At 44.0% G+C, this 18,233-nt stretch overlaps 1 protein-coding gene and 1 long non-coding RNA gene across 2 annotated transcripts in view; one reads left to right on the top strand and one right to left on the bottom strand.

Annotated features, from left to right (window-relative positions):
- CR2 (complement C3d receptor 2) overlaps window positions 1–16,281 on the top strand; it is a 74,838-nt gene extending 58,557 nt beyond the window's left edge. Inside the window, exons 17-26 of the mRNA XM_074936186.1 lie at window positions 1,307–1,492; window positions 4,897–4,990; window positions 8,067–8,152; window positions 9,009–9,203; window positions 10,261–10,440; window positions 13,689–13,739; window positions 14,645–14,705; window positions 15,649–15,749; window positions 15,898–15,997; window positions 16,138–16,281. Coding sequence (XP_074792287.1) covers window positions 1,307–1,492; window positions 4,897–4,990; window positions 8,067–8,152; window positions 9,009–9,203; window positions 10,261–10,440; window positions 13,689–13,739; window positions 14,645–14,705; window positions 15,649–15,749; window positions 15,898–15,997; window positions 16,138–16,150 — 1,067 coding nt within the window. The 3' untranslated portion in view covers window positions 16,151–16,281. The remainder of the gene's footprint in view (window positions 1–1,306; window positions 1,493–4,896; window positions 4,991–8,066; window positions 8,153–9,008; window positions 9,204–10,260; window positions 10,441–13,688; window positions 13,740–14,644; window positions 14,706–15,648; window positions 15,750–15,897; window positions 15,998–16,137) is intronic.
- On the bottom strand, window positions 102–16,889 carry LOC141975651 (uncharacterized). Its single transcript, XR_012635972.1, has 4 exons — window positions 16,788–16,889; window positions 15,939–16,023; window positions 871–1,017; window positions 102–265 (listed from the first exon to the last, which is right to left on the bottom strand). It is a non-coding gene; the product is annotated as an uncharacterized LOC141975651 (long non-coding RNA).
- Between the last annotated feature and the right edge of the window lie 1,344 nt (window positions 16,890–18,233).

Below are 18,233 nucleotides of genomic sequence, written 5' to 3'. Positions count from 1 at the left end.
TGAAAATGGCAGTGTGAAATTCACGAAGTACATTTCATCTCGAAGTTCTGGAGCAGCCTGCGTGTTGGCATGTGGCTGGGTGGCTGATGTGGAACCACACTTCTGCTAGCCTTCAGCCCCTGGGAGCGCTTTTGCCCGGGAGAAGGCTCGTTGGAATGGCTTCTGCCTTGGAGGCTAAACTCTGTCCCGTATCGTGAGATAGCGTTAATACCCAGTGCCCGCTGCTGTAGGATGAGGAATGTCTCCTGTCGTAGTTGGAGGTAGGCTAGGGAAAAGAAAAAGCCGCTTTGAACAGGAGATAAAGGTGCAGCCGCTTTGCTGTACCAGTTTCAGTAAAACGAAGTTTGGGGTATAAGACTCCTAAAGATTATAAAATGAGCCAGATCCCCTGTTACAGCCTTAGGTTTGTGACTGTACAGAAGTAGATTAAATTTTTTTTATTAAAGCTAACGTTGCAAAGATCTAATGCACAGGTTAAGAAGAGTGTCTGTACATCTGGGTATAATGCTTAAATTATCCAAAAGTACAAAATTTGTACCTTATGACTTTCAAACCATATAGTACCTAATCGACAGTATCCCAAATGACGGTTGTTAAATTCAGTGATACGGTTAAGGTATTAGCATCCAATTATTCAGGTACATAACTCATAAAAGGTTATACTAAGAGAATCTTATGGAAAGCGAATAGAGCAACGAGTTAATATTGTCCCTCGGTAGTTGAGAATTTAGGATCGGTTGGCTGTTAGAAAATACAATACAGTACATCGGGAAGTATTTCAGTTACTTTCCCCACTTTGCTTCTCATTAGCACTTGTCCTCATGCCTGTCATGCAGTTTCCATGCATCACATGAGAAATATGAAAGTTACCTGTCTGAGAGATAATGCCAGACATGTTTCGTGGACTCGTCTGTAGATTGCTCCCTTGGTCTTCTTTGCCCTGTACGTCACCACCTTTCATGTCAGTCTGTGTGGTAGCAACCCTCTCTCTGAGCCTGTGCTGCGTTAGATCATAACCTGTGAGGTGGAGCAATGTCTTGTTTTGCACAATGTACTTACCCTACGTTACCATACACGCTCAGGGTGATGTATACATGGTAAATAATTGTAAAATTGTAATGTACTGTAGTTTTGTATCAAGCCCATTCAGTAAACTAGCTTCAAGGCTCTAATGAAAACAAGTACATCCAAATTATCCCCAATAAAATCATTTGTGGCTTCTCAAAAACTAGTATTCTGTTACAACAGACTATTGAATTTCTTTCATAGTTAACTTTTCCTCTTCCTTGTCTGTCTCTCTCGCTAGGCACTTGTGATTCTCCTCCACGGTTGCATTTTGCTGAGCTGCCTGGGGGAGTGAAAAATTCCTATCCTGTTGGGACCAGACTGCAATACTCCTGTCACCCAGGATACATTTTGAGCTCTGGAAAGTCTCGTTTTGTTACATGTCTTGAAAATTCAAAATGGTCAGTAGACGCTGAGTTTTGTGAAGGTGAGTACCTTTGTTGCTTTTCCATTTCAATTGATGTGCAAGCCATCTTTTATTGGGGAAGTGGTTCACAGTTCAACACTGGTATGCATAAACGCTTTCTAAATACAGTTTGGACAGTTCTTTGTTATATTAGTGGTTGACTTAAAAAAAATATCAGAATGCTTCCATATCTTTGTAGGGTTCTTTAAGAGCAGCTAAAATACAAAATTCCAGTAACTTCAGCCTTCTGTGCTGAATCCTCCAAATAGGTTTCAGAGGAGGAATAGGTTTACCACATTTCTTCCTGGTTTTTAGGCCATGTGCTGAATATCTGCCTTGCTAGAATATCAACATCTTGTGTAGTAGTAGATATAAACTTAAGAATAGCGTAGTTCTTCTCTCCCAGAAACCCCACTGTCCACATAATGTGCGTGTGACTGACTGGGAAGCATTCAGTGCACACCAGTGAAGTTATTGGAATTTGATACTCTACCTATGCGGGTCAGCTTTAAATGGAGGTATAAAATAAAGGACGTCTAAGCTTTCATCTTTTTAGTTTCCCTAATGACCTTGGTTCTTACCATGTCACCTCTTTTAACTTTGTTCAAGTGGGTGCCACAGAACACTGGACAACTACAACTTGGTGCGGTTAAATTCATAGTGTTGATAGTATTTCCTGTTGATAGTATAGGGAACATCACAAATACTGCAATAAAGTGCAACACTTTGGTGTGGTAAGTGTCTGTCTTTTTGGAAAAATTGTAGTTGCTCTATCCCTGATAACAAATGAGAGTTCAGCCCTACGGAATTCACTGTACTGAAAGTAAACCCGTTATTGAATAACGTGTGTTACAAACTTGGTCAAAATACTAATTCATAACAAAGCTTAGAGAATACATCTCTTGGCTTCATTGCTAAGAGTACAATAAGATTTTTGCAAGTTTCCTCCTCTCAAGACTATGGATGCTGTATTCCATGCAGAAGTCCCTAGTAAATGCAGTCCTACAGTAACTAGTAAGGATATGTACTGTTGGATGCTGATGAACCTTAACTCTGTCGTCTTGTGCATATGTTTTAAATGATGATTTAATTTGTCGAATACTGATGGGGATTTCTTGACTAGCCTTAGACTCACCTTCTCTGGGTTGAGAAAATACTTTATATATGGGCCCTGATTCAGCAAAGCACTTTGTGCGTTCTTCAGTCTCAGTGATGTCAGCAGAACTTGTTTTGCTGAATCGATCAGGCCTTAGTAAAGAGGTCACAATTTTTACATGCCTTGTCTGAATTCAGAGATTTTTTTTTTCCCCAGTACAATAATAAAAAGTGCTGACTTTATCTTTGCTTGGATACAGTATATCTACATTGAACTCCCTATAGATATGGTGACTTTTTGATACAGTTCATTCTTCGTGGGAATAAGTGTATTGCGGGAGAAAGCATCACAAATAACTTTTGTATGGGCGAAGAAAAGCTCTTCCACTGAGCTTGACTGAGGAACCTGCAATTTTTAGCCATCTAAAATCAGGATTCACGTATCAAGAAAATTAATAACAAATATTTACAAAACGCAAAACAAGCCTGTGGAACATTCTGCCACAAAATGGAGGCAAAGAACAGGGTAGGGTTCAAAAAAGGATGAGACACTTAGAACCGGGCCTGGCAAACATGTTGCTTAATGTTGCTCTTGTGACTAGTCCACTGCTTCATAGAGTTTAATGCTAGAAGTAATTGTGCCTAGATGTATAATTTTGCACTATACGGTACTAGAATGAATTTTGTTTGAACGGACCCAGGGGATCCAGATTGCTTTGCAGGACTGCCCTGTCCTGCTTTATCACTCCCCCAAACTTTGTGTCAGCTGCAAATTTTGTCAGGAGTGATTTTTTTTTTTTTTTTTTTTTTACTTCCAGTCAACTGATTAAAATGTTGAATAGCAGCAGGTCTAGGACCGATCCCTGCAGAATTCTACTGGAAATAGGTTTGTTTGATAATGATTCCCACTGATGACTGCTCCTGGAGATGTCAGTTAGCCAGTTCTTGTCTGCAGTGGTGTTGCAGCCATGTCAATCCCAAGATATTAGCGAGACAAAGTGGGTGAGATAATATCATTTATTGGACCAACTTCTATTGGTGAGAGAGACGAGCTTTCGAGCTTACACACCATTCTTCTTGGTCTTGGAAATGTATTCCAAACCTGAAGACTAGCTCTGTGTAGGGTCGAAAGTTTCTCACCCACAGAAGTTGGTTCAATAAAAGATATTGCCTCACCCTCTTAGCCAATTCTTAGTCCATTTAAGTTGTGCTCTATTGATACTGAAGTGTTTATTTTTTATTTAGAATGTTGTGTGGTACTAAGTCAAACAGCTTACAAAAGTCTAGGCATATTACATCAGTTACGTTTATCAAACATCTTTGTAACTTCAAAGAACGACAGAGGTTTATCAGAGAAACCTGATTTTCCATAAAACCATATTGGTTGGTATTAATTATATTCCTGTTCTTAATTCCTTATGAATTGGGAAAATTTTCCCTACACTGCACAAGTGGTCAGAACAGATTTGCCCTTGGAATTGATGAATCCCACAATACCTTTAAATTATCATGCCTGTGAGTGAGATCGTGTTAACTAGTCTATAGTTACCGAGGTCATTCTGGTTGCCCTTTTTGAATACTGGCACAAGATCAGCGCTCTTCCATTCTTCTTGAATTTCCAGTTACTCCAACTTCTTATAAATCTTAATCAGTGGGTTAGAGATCTCCTTGGCCAACTTTTCAGGACACTTGGGTACAAGTTATCCCAAGATTTTGATTTAACAATGTTTATCCCTAGCAGATGTAGTTTAACTTCCTCCTTAATTACTAATAGACATGGAAGTACTTCATGAGACTCTTGTGATGAGACTAGGTTGTCGTGCTTCTTTCAAATACAAAAAGGAAATATTTCCTGAACACTCCTGCCTTTCGTGTATCATAATTGTTTTACCCATCTCCATTTAGTAACAGGTTTGTACCTTTACTACGCGTGGTATACTCAATGTATCATCCAGACTAATGAGAATCTGTCACCCCTGCCCTCTAACCTGAATGTTTGCACTTACACTAAATGTGCAAGGGGATCTTAATTCTCTTGTTTCAGGATATAGGGTAACCACTGTCTGTGTGGGATTAGGAACCATCATCCCGCTTCCACTTCTCCTCACTTCCCATGGGCATGTTACAAAATTATCCACAAGGTGGGTTGTAAGCTTTCCTCTGTAGCCTTCGGTGCTGACCGCTGTCATACAGAACAGGTACTGGACGTCAAGACCATTGGCTTTGATCTCCCATGGTATTTGCTATGTTAGGGGTTGCAAGTTAGCATATCCCCTTTTCCCGTTAAGGTCAAAAGAAGTCATACTAATGTTCGTCTCGTTCTCTTCTAGGAAGACCATGTAAACCACTAGAACTCGAAAATGGCAGGGTTGATTTAACGGATCTCCGGTTTGGTGCGACAGCGAACTTCTCCTGTAATGAAGGGTGAGTGGCAAATTGCTGCTTTGGACAAATTAACAGAACCAAGACTGGTGTAAAACTGCTGGTGAAGTCTGGCAAAATGAGACAAGAAAGCCTGCTTAACTTTGAAGAACAAAAATGAGTGGTGTGCTATAAATCTGTAGCCATGGGCTGGGCCCCTGTTAAGAATTACACCTGTGATTTTCAAAGGAGTTGAAGGAAGATAGCCACCCAGCTATGGTTGTCATTCAGTGGGAGAAGGGCATCTAACTCGCTCAGGTGCTTTTGAAGATCCCAGTGTCGAGCCCTTAGGAGATCATCCAGTTGGGGTTGGGTTGAGCTTGAGTGTCCCACCTCAAGCACTTACTGACCCGTGCCATCTCTCCCTTGTTACAGGGGTTTCTGTGTGGGTGCTGGGAGCTGGTGGCAGAATATTGCCCATAAAATGCTGCATCCGGTAGAAGCAGACCTGTTCCTGCTCTACAATAGCGAATATTTGTCTGTCCCTCCCTTATAGATATCGCTATTCCCCAGGATAGCATCAAGTGCAGTTGTTGCTCTTGTTCATATGGGTTATGTTGCCAGGCCTTGGGGAATCAAAAATAGCTTGTGACTTCCTTGCACTGAGCAGGTGTGTTTTGGATTTTTGAGGTCTCAGAGTTTAAGGCCAGAAGGGACCACCAGATCCTCCAGTCTGACCTCCCTGTATATCACAGGCCACTAACACTTCCCAGAGATCCACATTCTAAACTTAAACCAAAATGTAGTCTAAAATACTACAGCCCACAGGAGCTTAGACCATTATGTGCCATGGTCAGAGAACAGGAGAGCCTGGGGTATACAAATTCCTCGGGTCCCTGTCATGGCAGGGAAATGTTGAAGTGAGATATATATTGAGATAATCCTGGCAAGTGACCTGCACTCACAAGCTACAGAGGAAGGCAAGAAAACCCCCAATGTCACTGCCAATGTGACCCGGGGGAACATTTCCTAACAACCTCACATACTAGAGCCTGAGCATGTAAGGAAGAACCAGCAAGTCAAGCACTGAGATGAGAGTGGTTGATGCCACCTCAGAGTCCTGGCCTTCCCCATCCAGTGTCCCATTTTCAGCCATGGCTATCCCTGATGGTTCAAAGGAAGGAGATAAAAGAAACCAACTCAGAATACACTGGGTGGGGGAATCCCTTCCTGACTGCTTCAGGTGCCTGGCTGAAATCCTGACGCGTGAGCCTTAGGAATGTAACACACACACTGGAAACAAACCCCCGGGTTGCTGAGCCCCGCCATCGCAAGCAACCCCATCATATAATTGCACGCATAAACTTGTCTGACTCTCTCTCAAACTAAGTTAGTTGCCTCCACAACTACTATTGGGTGACTCTTCCTGAGCCTCACCTTTCTGATGGTTAGAAACCTTTTAATTTCCAGCTTGAAGTTGTTCACGGCCAGTTTTTACGTTTTAGTTCTTGTGGCAGCATTGTACTTAGTTTAAATAGCTCTTTACCCTCCCTGCTAATTGAATAGATTGCATTGCGTGGGCACACAAACGACAGGAATGCAGGTGTTGTGTAGAGTTTTGTTTTTCTGTATCAGAACTTTCGGTGGCTTGTCCAAGCAGCAGAGATTGGACTCCCAAGGGATGTTTGGGGTGGTGGGAGATGTCCAGGCCCAGTCTCAGTTAGTTGTATCTGGGCGTGGGGAGGTAACTCGCTGGGGCAAGGCAGGCTCTCTGGCTGCACAGAAGTGGGAGTTAAATCCCTTGGTTTATCCTGTAGATTGGTCAATATCCTGCCTTCAGGATGAAGTAGGTTTGATCTACAGAAATGTCTGAGGTCTTGTTGAAGGACTTGATGACTTTCTGTGCAGCCTATAGGGCCCTCAGGCTTTGGAATTGTCCAGTCCTATGAGGTCTGTGGCTTTAAAGACCACTGGTTAGATCTTGGACAGTTAAGAAGCTTGAATTTTGAATATGGAACAGGGAGATGGCAAGTGGGTGACTGCTCAGGGCAGCTGTCTTGTCTCCCATTAGTGCTGTCGGCAGGTTCTTTGGGTGCAATTCTGTTTTACAAACTAGCAGCTGCTTGGGCCCATCTGCGCGCGTGCGCGCTCTCTCTCTCACTGTTCCCTGCCTTCACAGGAATTTGATTTCTTCAAGTTCTTTCACTTCAATTTAATCGAATGCTTAGTGTGCTCTGTAGTGAAGACCAAGTGTAAGCTTTGTCAGTATGTTGCAACTTTGTGTGCTGGGTTTAGGTGGACCTTCAGCTCAATGGACTCGGAAATGCAGTGCTTTTGGCTAAGCCCTCAAGGGTTAACACATTGTTAATGTAGCCTCACACTCTAGAGAGAGACACGCGTGTACGTTGCCCCTTTAAGTATGCTGAGCCCACTTTAAGTACATTGCCTTTTTAAATAGATCAGCAAGTTGAGACAGCAGTTGTTTGCAGCAAGCTCCCTCTGTCCTGAGCCCTGTCATGTTCTCCGCCACCTCTTTTTGGAGAAGAGGTACAGGGAGAGGGGGACACCCTGATATTAGCACTCTTCTTCCCCCTCCACCTCCACACAGCAAGCAGGAGGCTCCCGGGAGCAGCTCCAAGGCAGAGGACAGGAGCAGCACAGGGCAGTGGGGAGAGGGACAGCTGAACTGCCCGACAATTGATAGCCTGCTAGGCGGCTGCCACACAGGGAACTTAGGGGAGCTAATGGGGCGGGGGGGTTGCAGGTCCACCCTGGTTCGAAGCCCCTACCAGCTAGCTCCAACGGGCTGCTCTTTCTGCAAGCAGTGGACAAAGCAGGCGGCTGCCAAACAACGTTCTAAGGGAGCATTGCGCAACTTTAAACAAGCATGTTCCCTAATTTATCAGCAACGAAACAATGTTAACTGGGACGATGTTAAGTGAGGCGTTACTGTAGCTGTACCGATGTAGATGTGTTCTGTAGACCTGGCCTTCGTGTTCCTTGGTTCTGTGGTGTTAGATGTATCCCTTTTTCAATGGTTTGTCTCCACCTACTGGCAGAAAGAAACCAAGTTCCATCTCTGGACGGGGAACTAGTTCTTTGCTTCCATGAGTAACAAACTTCAGCCTTTTTTCTTTAGGCACAGATTAATTGGAGCGACTTCTGCCCAGTGTGTGCTTGTGGAAAATGGAGTTGATTGGGATAAGGAGGTTCCACTTTGCCAAGGTAAAGCGATTTAATGGTTTTAAGAACAGTTCATGTCTGGAGATGATGCAGCATAGCTGGCACTTCAGAGGGGTCTCTGTTCTTCCTTTGGCATTTAATCCAAGTGACAGTGGGGAGGAATGAAATCATACTGTGCTTCACCATGGTGTTTAGATGACTCCTACAGAATCTTTTTTTTTTTTTTTTTTGGTTACCTTTTAGATTATTCACCTGGCACTGTTTAATATGCACAATCCAACAGGCCTCATGGCTCCTCTTCACTATTGTATCTGTGTAATCCTCCTGTTCACTATGTAAAAGGCATGATAATGACTTCAAGAAGTTTTGATGCTTCCCAAATGTGACTATCCACTTAAAATCTGAGGCTCTTTTGGAGTGAATCACAATTAATTTCCCTCTACCTTAATTTGATCTCTTGAATGCTTTCAGGGCTTGGTCTATCCATCATGCTGCTGATGTCCGGTCTAGACGCAGCTGCTGCTACAAGAATTGTTCTAGCTTAGTTTTCTGCTGGTGGAACAATACTGTCTCGAGAGATGCCAGACAAGAGGTTCTGGCTTCTTGAGGCTAACGTTGGGAAGGGACTCGCTCTGTTAAGGTCATCTTCCAGAGCTGGTGTTTTATGGCACATCCTCCTTGAGCAATGGACGTACTGGGTTGGGTCGAGCCTAAAAGTAGAAAAACTTTCAGAATCTGAAAGGGGTATTGCTTCAAATGTTAAAATGGAATGTTAAGTACGCTTCCAAATGGCTAAATAGCTTTTTGGGGGGATCTGAGACAACTTTCTTAGTGAAAACTCTCTGCGGTTCACCTTCAGTGGAAACTTTAATTTTCATGTTGACATTCTTTGCTTCAGCAATACCTTGTCTTCCACCTCCTGATATCACCCATGGATCCCATAATGGTCAGAGTGGAGAAGAGTTTTCCTTTGGCTCTGCAGTAACTTACAAATGTGACCAGGGCTTCTCTCTTCTTGGAGAGGACTCCATTCATTGTACAACGAAAGATAATGTCAATGGAGAGTGGAGTGGGCCTGCCCCTGAATGCAAAGGTTAGTAGCGTCTGTTTTTTATCCCCTTCTTATTCGACGATCACCTTCCAAGAAAAACTCTATTTTGATTGCTAAGTAAACCCATAAACCTGAGGAAATTCAGTTAGTGCTTAGTCCCCCTAAATACGTATCATGAAAACTAGTTACTGTTGGAAAACTAAAGAATGACTGACACTTCATAAATCATTCCTGGAAACAATTTTTGCCTCTAATACATCCTGTATTTTTTGTCTCCCCTCAGTGTTCCAAGACTGCAGTTAATTCTCGGGTCACGAACAGTTGATTTTTTTTTAGGTGGAGATAAAAGCAAAACCTTAGTTTAAGAGTTTATGCGAGTACCCTACCACTCAAGTGCTAAAGGGGAGTGGGGGGAGAGAGAGAGAGGCTTACAAGCAGGATTGTTTGGTAACCCTCTTTTTCAGAACTCTCTGGCAGGGCTCCTTGGCAGTGAAGGCTTATGCTTCTGTGAGTTCATATCACAGCCACAAAGTTCTTCGGAGGGGGAAATAAAGGTCATTGTACAGTCCTCATTTTGGTGACGGCAGTGCTGACGCATGCTATTGCATTTAGCTAATAATGCATTTATGTACTTGGTATTCAAGCAGTTGCAACAACTTGGTTTTATTCTTGTGGAGTTTCCCAGCCTAACAGCTGGGATTGAGGCTTTTTCGAAGGCATTAGGCAGGTTGGTCACCTCGCTACTTAATAATAATAACCCCCCGAAAAGCGGGGAAGTTCAGTTCCAGAATGTCATTGTATGTACATCTCTTCTAGCTTGACCCAAATTCCCGATGGCTTTGTAAAATGATGATTAACTTGTGCAGTTTACTGTGGGGGGAGGGCCCCAATAGCCATACAGTTGGGTGCTGTGCTGTATGTAGACATCTTTTTAAAAGGAAAGATCTAAAGTTGTATAACTTTATTTTAAAATAGATTTGGATACCTGCTGGAGTCAAGTATTGGGGCTTTTTCGTCTTTCCTTCCCCCCCCCCCCCCCCCGCACACACTAAATGCTTCCTGGGTCAAACGTTCTTACGCTGGTACTTTTAATTTTCAGTGGTCAAGTGTCCAGAGCCAGAAGTCAAAAATGGAAAAAAGCAATCTGGGTTTGGACCTGACTATTCATATGGAAACTCTGTAATATTTGAATGTGATTCTGGCTACACTCTGCATGGTAGCAGTTCAGTTAGATGTGAAGCTAACAATTCATGGGTTCCATCTTTGCCCACCTGTCTAGGTAAGTATAACCAGTTGTGTTGAACTTTTTATATGCTAATGTTTAGGGAGCTTATTGCTTTTGAGTTGCCATGTTGGGATGATGTAAAGTTTGACTGTCTGTGTCCCATTTTTGTCATAGGCATAACACACGCACAAATTTTATCAAAGCTAATGTTAAAATAAAATAAAATATATACAGGTTGGTAAAAGTGTGTCTGTACATAGAATCATGGAACTGGAAGGGACCTCGAGAGGTCATCTAGTCCAGTCACCTGCACTTCAGGCAGGACTAAGTATTATCTAGACCATCCCAGACAGACGTTTGTCCAACCTGCTCTGAAAAATCCCCAGTGAAGGAGATTTCACAGCCTCCTAGGCAATGTATTCCAGTGCTTAATCACCATGACAGGAAGTTTTTCCTAATATCCAACCTAAACCACCTTTGCTGCAATTTAGGCCCGTTGCTTCCTGTCCTATCATCAGAGGTTAAGAAGAAGAAGATTATTTCTCCCTCCACCTTGTAACAACCTTTTATGAGCTTGAAAACTGTCCTGTCTCCTGTCAGTCTTCTCTTCTCCAGACTAAACAAACCCCATTTTTTCAATCTTCCCTCTTAGGTCATGTTTTCTAGACCTTTAATAATTTTGTTTGCTCTTCTCTGGACTCTCTCCAATTTGTCCACATCTTTCCTGAAATGTGGCGCCCAGAACTGGACACACTATTCCAGCTGAGACCTAATCAGTGCGGAGTAGAGCGGAAGAATTACTTCTCGTGTCTTGCTTACAACGCTCCTGCTAATACATCCAAGAATGATGTTTGCTTTTTTTGCAACAGTGTTACACTGTTGACTCATATGTAGCTTGTGATCATCTGGGTATAGTGCTTAGCTTGTCTACAAATATAAAGTTAGTTTTTAAAAGTCATATGATACATAGAGCACATAATCAGCAATAACCCCAATTTAGGTGAATCAGTTTAACAATACAGTTTAGATATTAGAATCTGAATATTCAGGTACATCACTCTTGAAAAGTTGTGCAGAGATTTGGTCGTGGAAAGCAAAATCTATCAATGAGTGTGGAGATTGTCCCTCAGTAATTGAGAATTAAGTCGGTTGTCCATTTAGAAAATACGATCCATGAGGAAAGTATTTGTTACTTTCCTGACTGCGCTTCTCGTCGGCACTCCAGCTCATCTCTCCTGGTATTGCCGATGTCCAGTGATGTGTTCTACATAGATGTTCCTCGACCACCTGATGGCGTCCGACACCATGAGTTGCCACATCAGCCGAGTGTAGCGTTGACCGAATCCACATGATCTCAGCACTTGCTCCTTACTGGGGTCCCATGCGCCAAGGACTCTGACAATCAGTGCGTTTGTCTGGACCTGGTAACCCTTAGCTCTCAAGGTTTCGGCCAGACGGGCGTATTTCTCTACCTTTCAAGCTCGGGCATTGTAGAAGGCCGGGATCCTGTTCTTGAAAGCCATTGTGATGTCCACCATGATCATCTTCTTCCGGTCCTTGTTGGTGATGACAACGTCTGGTTGCAGTTGGCTGTTGGTTCCGGGGATGGCGGAGTTTACGGCAACCTTCCCCACTGGTGGCGGGATGACTCTGGCCAGGCGACCTTGGATGGCATTGTGTTGCAGCTGCCAAGCTCTCGAATGGGGCTTGCAGCTACACAGGACGTGGGGTAGCGTCTCGTTGGCGTAGCCGCACTTCCCGCATCGCTTGTCCCTAATCCCATGGTGTGGACGGCTCCGTTCAGCGGGACGCAGTTGAGCTGGGCCCTATGGCTGCACTTCCAGTTGGCAAATCGGGTGAAGCTGCTCCCAGAGAGGAAGTGGTTGCTGGGTCCCACTTGCACGTCACCTCGAATGCCTTGCCCTGGTCCGGCTTCCGTTTCAGGTTTTCCACGTATTGGCAGCAGATGGCATCCTTCAGGGTCCTCTCCGGCATGGTTCTAGCTCTCGGAGTGATGATAGTGTGATCTGTATTCTTCAGCTGCGGCACCAGGACTCCCGGCTCCTGGCGTTCCTCACATCACATCCGGTGGCAGCCGATACGTTTCTCCAGTCGTCGTGTAGCGTTGCGGGCATGAGTCCAGAGTGAAGCCAAAGTCAAGAGGAAGACTCATAGACTTTAAGGTCAGAAGGGACCATTATGATCGTCTAGTCTGACCTCCTGCACAAAGCAGGCCACAGAATCTTATCCACCCATTGCTGTAACAAACCCCTAACCTATGTCTGAGCTATTGAAGTCCTCAACTCATGGTTTAAAGACTTCAAGGTGCAGAGAATCCTCCAGCAAGTGACCCATGCCCCACACGGCAGGGGAAGGCGAAAAACCCCCAGAGCCTCTGCCAATCTGCCCTGGAGGAAAATTCCTTCCTGACCCCAGATATGGCGATCAGCTAAACCCTGAACATGTGGGCAAGACTCACCAGCCAGACACCCAGGAAGGACTTCTCTGTAGTAACTCAGATCCCACCCTATCCTAGAGGAGGAACCTGCAAGAGACTCTGCCAAGGAGCCAGAGGGGGAAAATAACCTGGGCATCTGGGAATTGAGAATTGGGGAGACAGTGTATGACTTGGCCGAAGATGGATCATCTTGAAAACTGTACTATAATACTAATTATTTTGTGTAGGAGTAGATGGCTTCTGGTTCAAAGCATTAGTTGTTGGCATGGCTGTACGAGTAATGTACCTAATGCATGTGGACACTTGTCACTGTGCAAACTCAACAGAAATCCTAAGGAAAATGAAATGGGTATGGCTTAACTGAAAATGGCTTAAGAAGTGCTCCTATCTCCAGCACCCAGATACTCAGTTCCCAAGGGGATCCAAACTCCAAATAAATCTGTTTTACTCTGTATAAAGCTTATACAGGATAAACTCATAAATTGTTCACCCTCTGTAACACTGATAGAGAGAGATGCACAGCTGTTTCATCCCCCAGGAATTAATTACTTGCTCTAGATTTTACCAAGCAAATAAAACACACACACGCAAGTCTAAGCCTAAAGATGTTCCAATAAGCTTCTTTGACAGACTAGTTACTGCTTTTGTTCCAGTTTCTTTCAGGCATCTCCTTGGGGTGGAAAGGCTATCTTTTGAGCAGGCTGAAGACAAAATGGAGGGGTTTCCAGGGCCTTATGGGGTGCAATGTCACAGAGGTGTTTATGCATGGATTGTGGATGAGTTCCTCTAAGTTATTGACATGAACACGGTTTCATATTTTAGCTCACATTTTTGTTCTCTTCAGGGTCTGGCACTGATGAACGCAGCATCGGCCTGGGCATCGGCCTGGGCATCGGTAAGTAACTTAACTGTGACTGTTTTGAGGTCCATAGTCCAGGCTATTTTACGATTGCACTTCCTCTATCTCATTCCCTCCCCACCCCTCTGTTTCCTGGACAGAAGCCTGTATTAATAGTCTTAGTTAGAATCCTGCTGTGATTCTCTCTGTCTTAAAGTTGCATGCAAAATATTGGGGAACAGAAGGGGAGTGAAGAATCTCATTCCCCCCTGCTCCCTCAAGAAAAGTTTCACTTCTGTATTTCTGTCTTGGGTGAGAATACTTCCTCAACACTTAGGACTGCTTATTTGTCTGGTGCGCACCAACAACGGAAAGGATAGGAGCCAGGAAGGGAAATTGTCAGAAGATCCAAGCAAACCCTTCCTAGGTTGGATTTGACAGTCTAGCATCTTGGGAATAAGAATGTTAGTCAGTCTGCAGCGCAAAGGGCTCCACTTACCAGAGCATGGGTGTTCAGTCATCACGATTCCCACAAAGCCTGTAGTAGCTTAACCTGTGTGAACAGTTTTTTCACTGTATAGGCCCCCATTCATCAAAGCACCTGAGCGTATGTATAAATATGACTTGTTTAATTGAAGCCATTGAGCAGCTTTGTCAAGCCTGAAATCTTAATAGCAGAATTTAAATGTAGTCAAGGAAGAAATTAAATAAGCCAAACTAAAGCTTGGACATAAGAATACATACTTAGGAATTTTCTCAACCAAATAGTTATAAAGAGCTTGGAGGCGCTTGAAGGGACACAGATGATGAAAAGCTTGAACACCTTGAATGTTGGGTAGAGATACAAGAGGGGTTTTTCCATACTACTTATCTGTGAAGTTTGCTAGCTGTGTTTACCAAAATGTTAAATAAAATATAACTTCATTGCCTGATCACTGTTTTGTTTTTGTTTTTTCTTCAAGGTGTTGTCATCATTTGTGCTGGGATCGTTGTAGCTTCCATTTTAGGGCAAAAGAAAAAACGGTAAGCTAGCCGACAATATTTTTTTAAATTCTTTACTAATTTTCAGCTTTTCCTCATGGCATTTCATTTCTGCATGAAAAGGTATTTCCTTCTGAGATTTACTCTACATTTTCAGCAGGGCTTGTCTTTTCTTGCATGTACCTGGATGTCAGGAAAATAGACATTCAGGCTCAGACTGGAGCCCAAGCTCTGGGATCTTGCCCTCTTTCGGAGTCCCAGAGCTGTCTCATTGGACCGTAGTTTGAAAATTGTTGGACTAGCTGATGCTGTGGTCCAATACGTGACCATTGTGCGTCATCGATGCATATTGTTTAAATGCACGAGAAGGAAAAGATGATATAAATAAGACTGCATGTCATGAAAACGAGACAATGTGTATTGGGGTGCTCCAGGTACCATGAAAATACAGATATCTCTGATAGATTTAGAAATTCTTTGTTGCTGTGGTTGGGTCCAAAACTCCTCCTTCAAATTTTTGCTTCCTTTAACCCTTCCCTGTCTGCTCCTTAAGTTGCGCCACACTAGGACACCTGCACGTGGAGTGGCTATGGCTAAGGCCCAAAGTGTGCACCTTTGAGAATGTTTCTCATAAATATGGCAAATTAAAAACCCAAAGCAGGATTTGTGTAGAACTGCTCATGAAGTTGTGTTTTCACAACACAGACTTTCTTTGTATCGCTGCCAGATAATACTGTGTAAAGGCTTTTTAAATAGTTGCTTTGCTTTACCTACATGGTGGATTGTGTGAAGTCTGCATGCATCTCTTGTTAACTGTTGTGAAAAGGTTTACATTTTTCAGGAGGCTTATTTAAGTATCTTGACCTTACGAGCTGTAAAATTCCAAAACAGTAAGAATTCCACTGGTTAATACATTGTACCATCAAAATACTTTCCTAATGAACATATTTAATCAGCAAATATTCTCTCCTTTCTTGCCATTCAGTTTTTTCGGTGTAAAACCAAATCTGGATTCCCGAAAGCATCACATTGCGACAGAACATGATTTCCAGATGAGTGAAACAAAATCTAATTTGATCTCGAAAGGTATATATTTTTAGAGAAAAATATGTGAGTCCAATAAAAGCTATTACCTCACCCAGCTTGTCTCATATTTCATGTAATATTATTTGACTTCGTATGTGGTGTTTTTTTAATGTACATTTTGTTATGTATCTCTATGTCCCTTCCTCAGTACCTGGGGGAAGCCCCCTGGGCACTGGGGAGACAGCGTACCTGGAGGCAGGGAATGGAACTGGGCTGGGCGAAGCCACATCAGATGCTGCCATGCCAAGGTGAGAGCCTTGGATTTCTCCGTTTACTGAAAAGTACAACCAATGAAAAGTTTAGTTTCAATGAATACTTTGAAGTCTCTACAGACTAACATAGCTACCAGTCTGAAACTTGATTTTAATTGTTTATCTTCCTTTTTCAGGATACATGGCTGATTTGAGCTGGATGTGTAGTACGAATCCACTGTATCTGAGTAAAGCAGAAAGACTGGAGGTGGACCATTGCTCTTGCTTATTCACTCTTCTGAACATGCAGCTGGTTCCTTATTTGGCCTTTCCATAGTGCTAAATGACACTAGGTGGGATGTTGTAGATTCTTCATAAAGTGCCTGTATTATTTTTATATACTTGAGAATGTTATTTACACTCTTGTTTTGTGACTGCTTTTCCACAAATGAAGCAATATTTGGAATAGGCCTTTTTCTTAAATAAAAGGGATACTTTAAAACAGAAAAGAAAGAAGTTCTCTTCTTTCCTCTTTTCAAAGATCCCTACTGCTCAGAGCTATAGGGTCCACTATGGCTGCAGTCCTTCCCCCACCCTCACTTACAACATCCCTGCTCCTGACAGGGCTCCCTACCTATTGGGGCAACTGCATCTATCAGTAAGCTTGAGACCCTTGGGGTTTTGGTACCATTTCAGAAACCAATAGCACCAGGCTGCTGATTGGCTCATCAGGATCTCCTCCAAGTGACACCCAGGCTTGGACTGTATCACGAGGAAGTAGCAGTGCTGGGAGAGTCTAGCCTGCTCCCAGAGCCAAAGCCTTGCCCGGGGCGGGAGAGCGCGGTACCTTCCCCTCGTCCAGCGCCCGGGTGCTGCAGCGCGGGGAGCGGCCCGACACCGCTCCGGCTCCTTCCTTGCTCTGGATGCTGGAGCAGCCGCCGCTCTCTCGCGCGGGAGCCGCTTCCGGCTTTGTACCGCGCCCCCGCCTCCCCATTGGCTGGCCAGGCGCCCAATGGGACGCCGTTCCCAACTGCGCACGCGCCGGAGGCCGAGTGCCGCGTCACGTTCCGCCCCGGCGGCCCCCTACGCTAGGGACCCGATCCCGGACAAAGGGGAGTTTGTGCCTCATTCCCACCACAGCCCCTCTTAGCCGGGGAAGCCTGCGACATGCCCCTGGCCCTTTCTGGGCAGGAAGACCTAGGTACACCCCCACCCACTTCCTGTCGAGCCTGTGCCACTGATCACTTGCCCAAACAAACAGTACATGCTACTGGCTTGTAAGGTTCAACTCGGGGTCAAGACTACAGAAAGGGAGAATAAAATTAACAAAGAAGAGAGTTCAGGACACAAACTATCAGGTTAACATCCTTGCTGAAAACATTTCTCTCAGCCAGGGCCTGCTGCGGGGTTTTCGACTAAGGTTGCCTGCAACCCACGCTCTCTGTTGGCTTGCTGGGTGTGGAATGAAGGGGTGCCTTCTGTATATACCCCAACATTCATTGTCTTTACTCCAAGGCAGGATCATCACCCAGGCCTTGTTTTCGCCTGCCTGCTCCTTTTCTGTAGAGGTGGCATCTCTTTATTACATAGACTTGGTATGTAAACAGGTATGCGTTGTTATTTTACAATGCTACATTTACATCCCAACAGACATGTACCTTAGAGAGTTTAAAACACATTTCCAGTATATATACACACAACTCCTTACATAATTCTGTACAACATTGGACCACAGTCTGAATGACTAGTGTGGCCCCAGCATTGAGGTGACACCTCACCTGACGTGCTTGGGGAGAACCAGAATATTTGTATAGCAAACTCAGGAGGTTTCTGTACCTCCCTTACCAGTTGCCATTAACATTTTGTGTCACAAACACCAGACCCGTGGCAGAGAGTCAATGCGGGGATTTGTGACGAGCCACCGGGCCCTTTCGTAACCCATCAAACAAGTAACCCCCTGGTCCCAGGAGGTGGATTGCAGTGGCCCTGGGATCCCTCCGTGTCGTAACCAGAAGGCAATGCGAACCAAACACCCACGTGATGCAAAGGAGGTAATCTACATGTTGCAATAGTGCTGCTTGGCCTGTGACATAAGCAGATAGGTCACTCGTCAAAAATCCAAATACATTTCTATTTTGCCCCGGTACAAATTACAAAAGGTACTTTCTGGGGTCAGTACCTGGAATGCTCGTATCTGAAACGAGGAGAATGAAAGGTATAGAACAAGTTACTCCCAAGGGCATTCTGCACCCAAAGAATAAAAATTCTGTACACAATATTTTAAAAATCTGCA

This window comes from Natator depressus, chromosome 21 (genome assembly GCF_965152275.1).
Source record: "Natator depressus isolate rNatDep1 chromosome 21, rNatDep2.hap1, whole genome shotgun sequence".
Taxonomy (NCBI): Eukaryota; Metazoa; Chordata; order Testudines; family Cheloniidae; genus Natator; species Natator depressus.
This window is presented reverse-complemented; position numbering and strand designations above follow the sequence as displayed.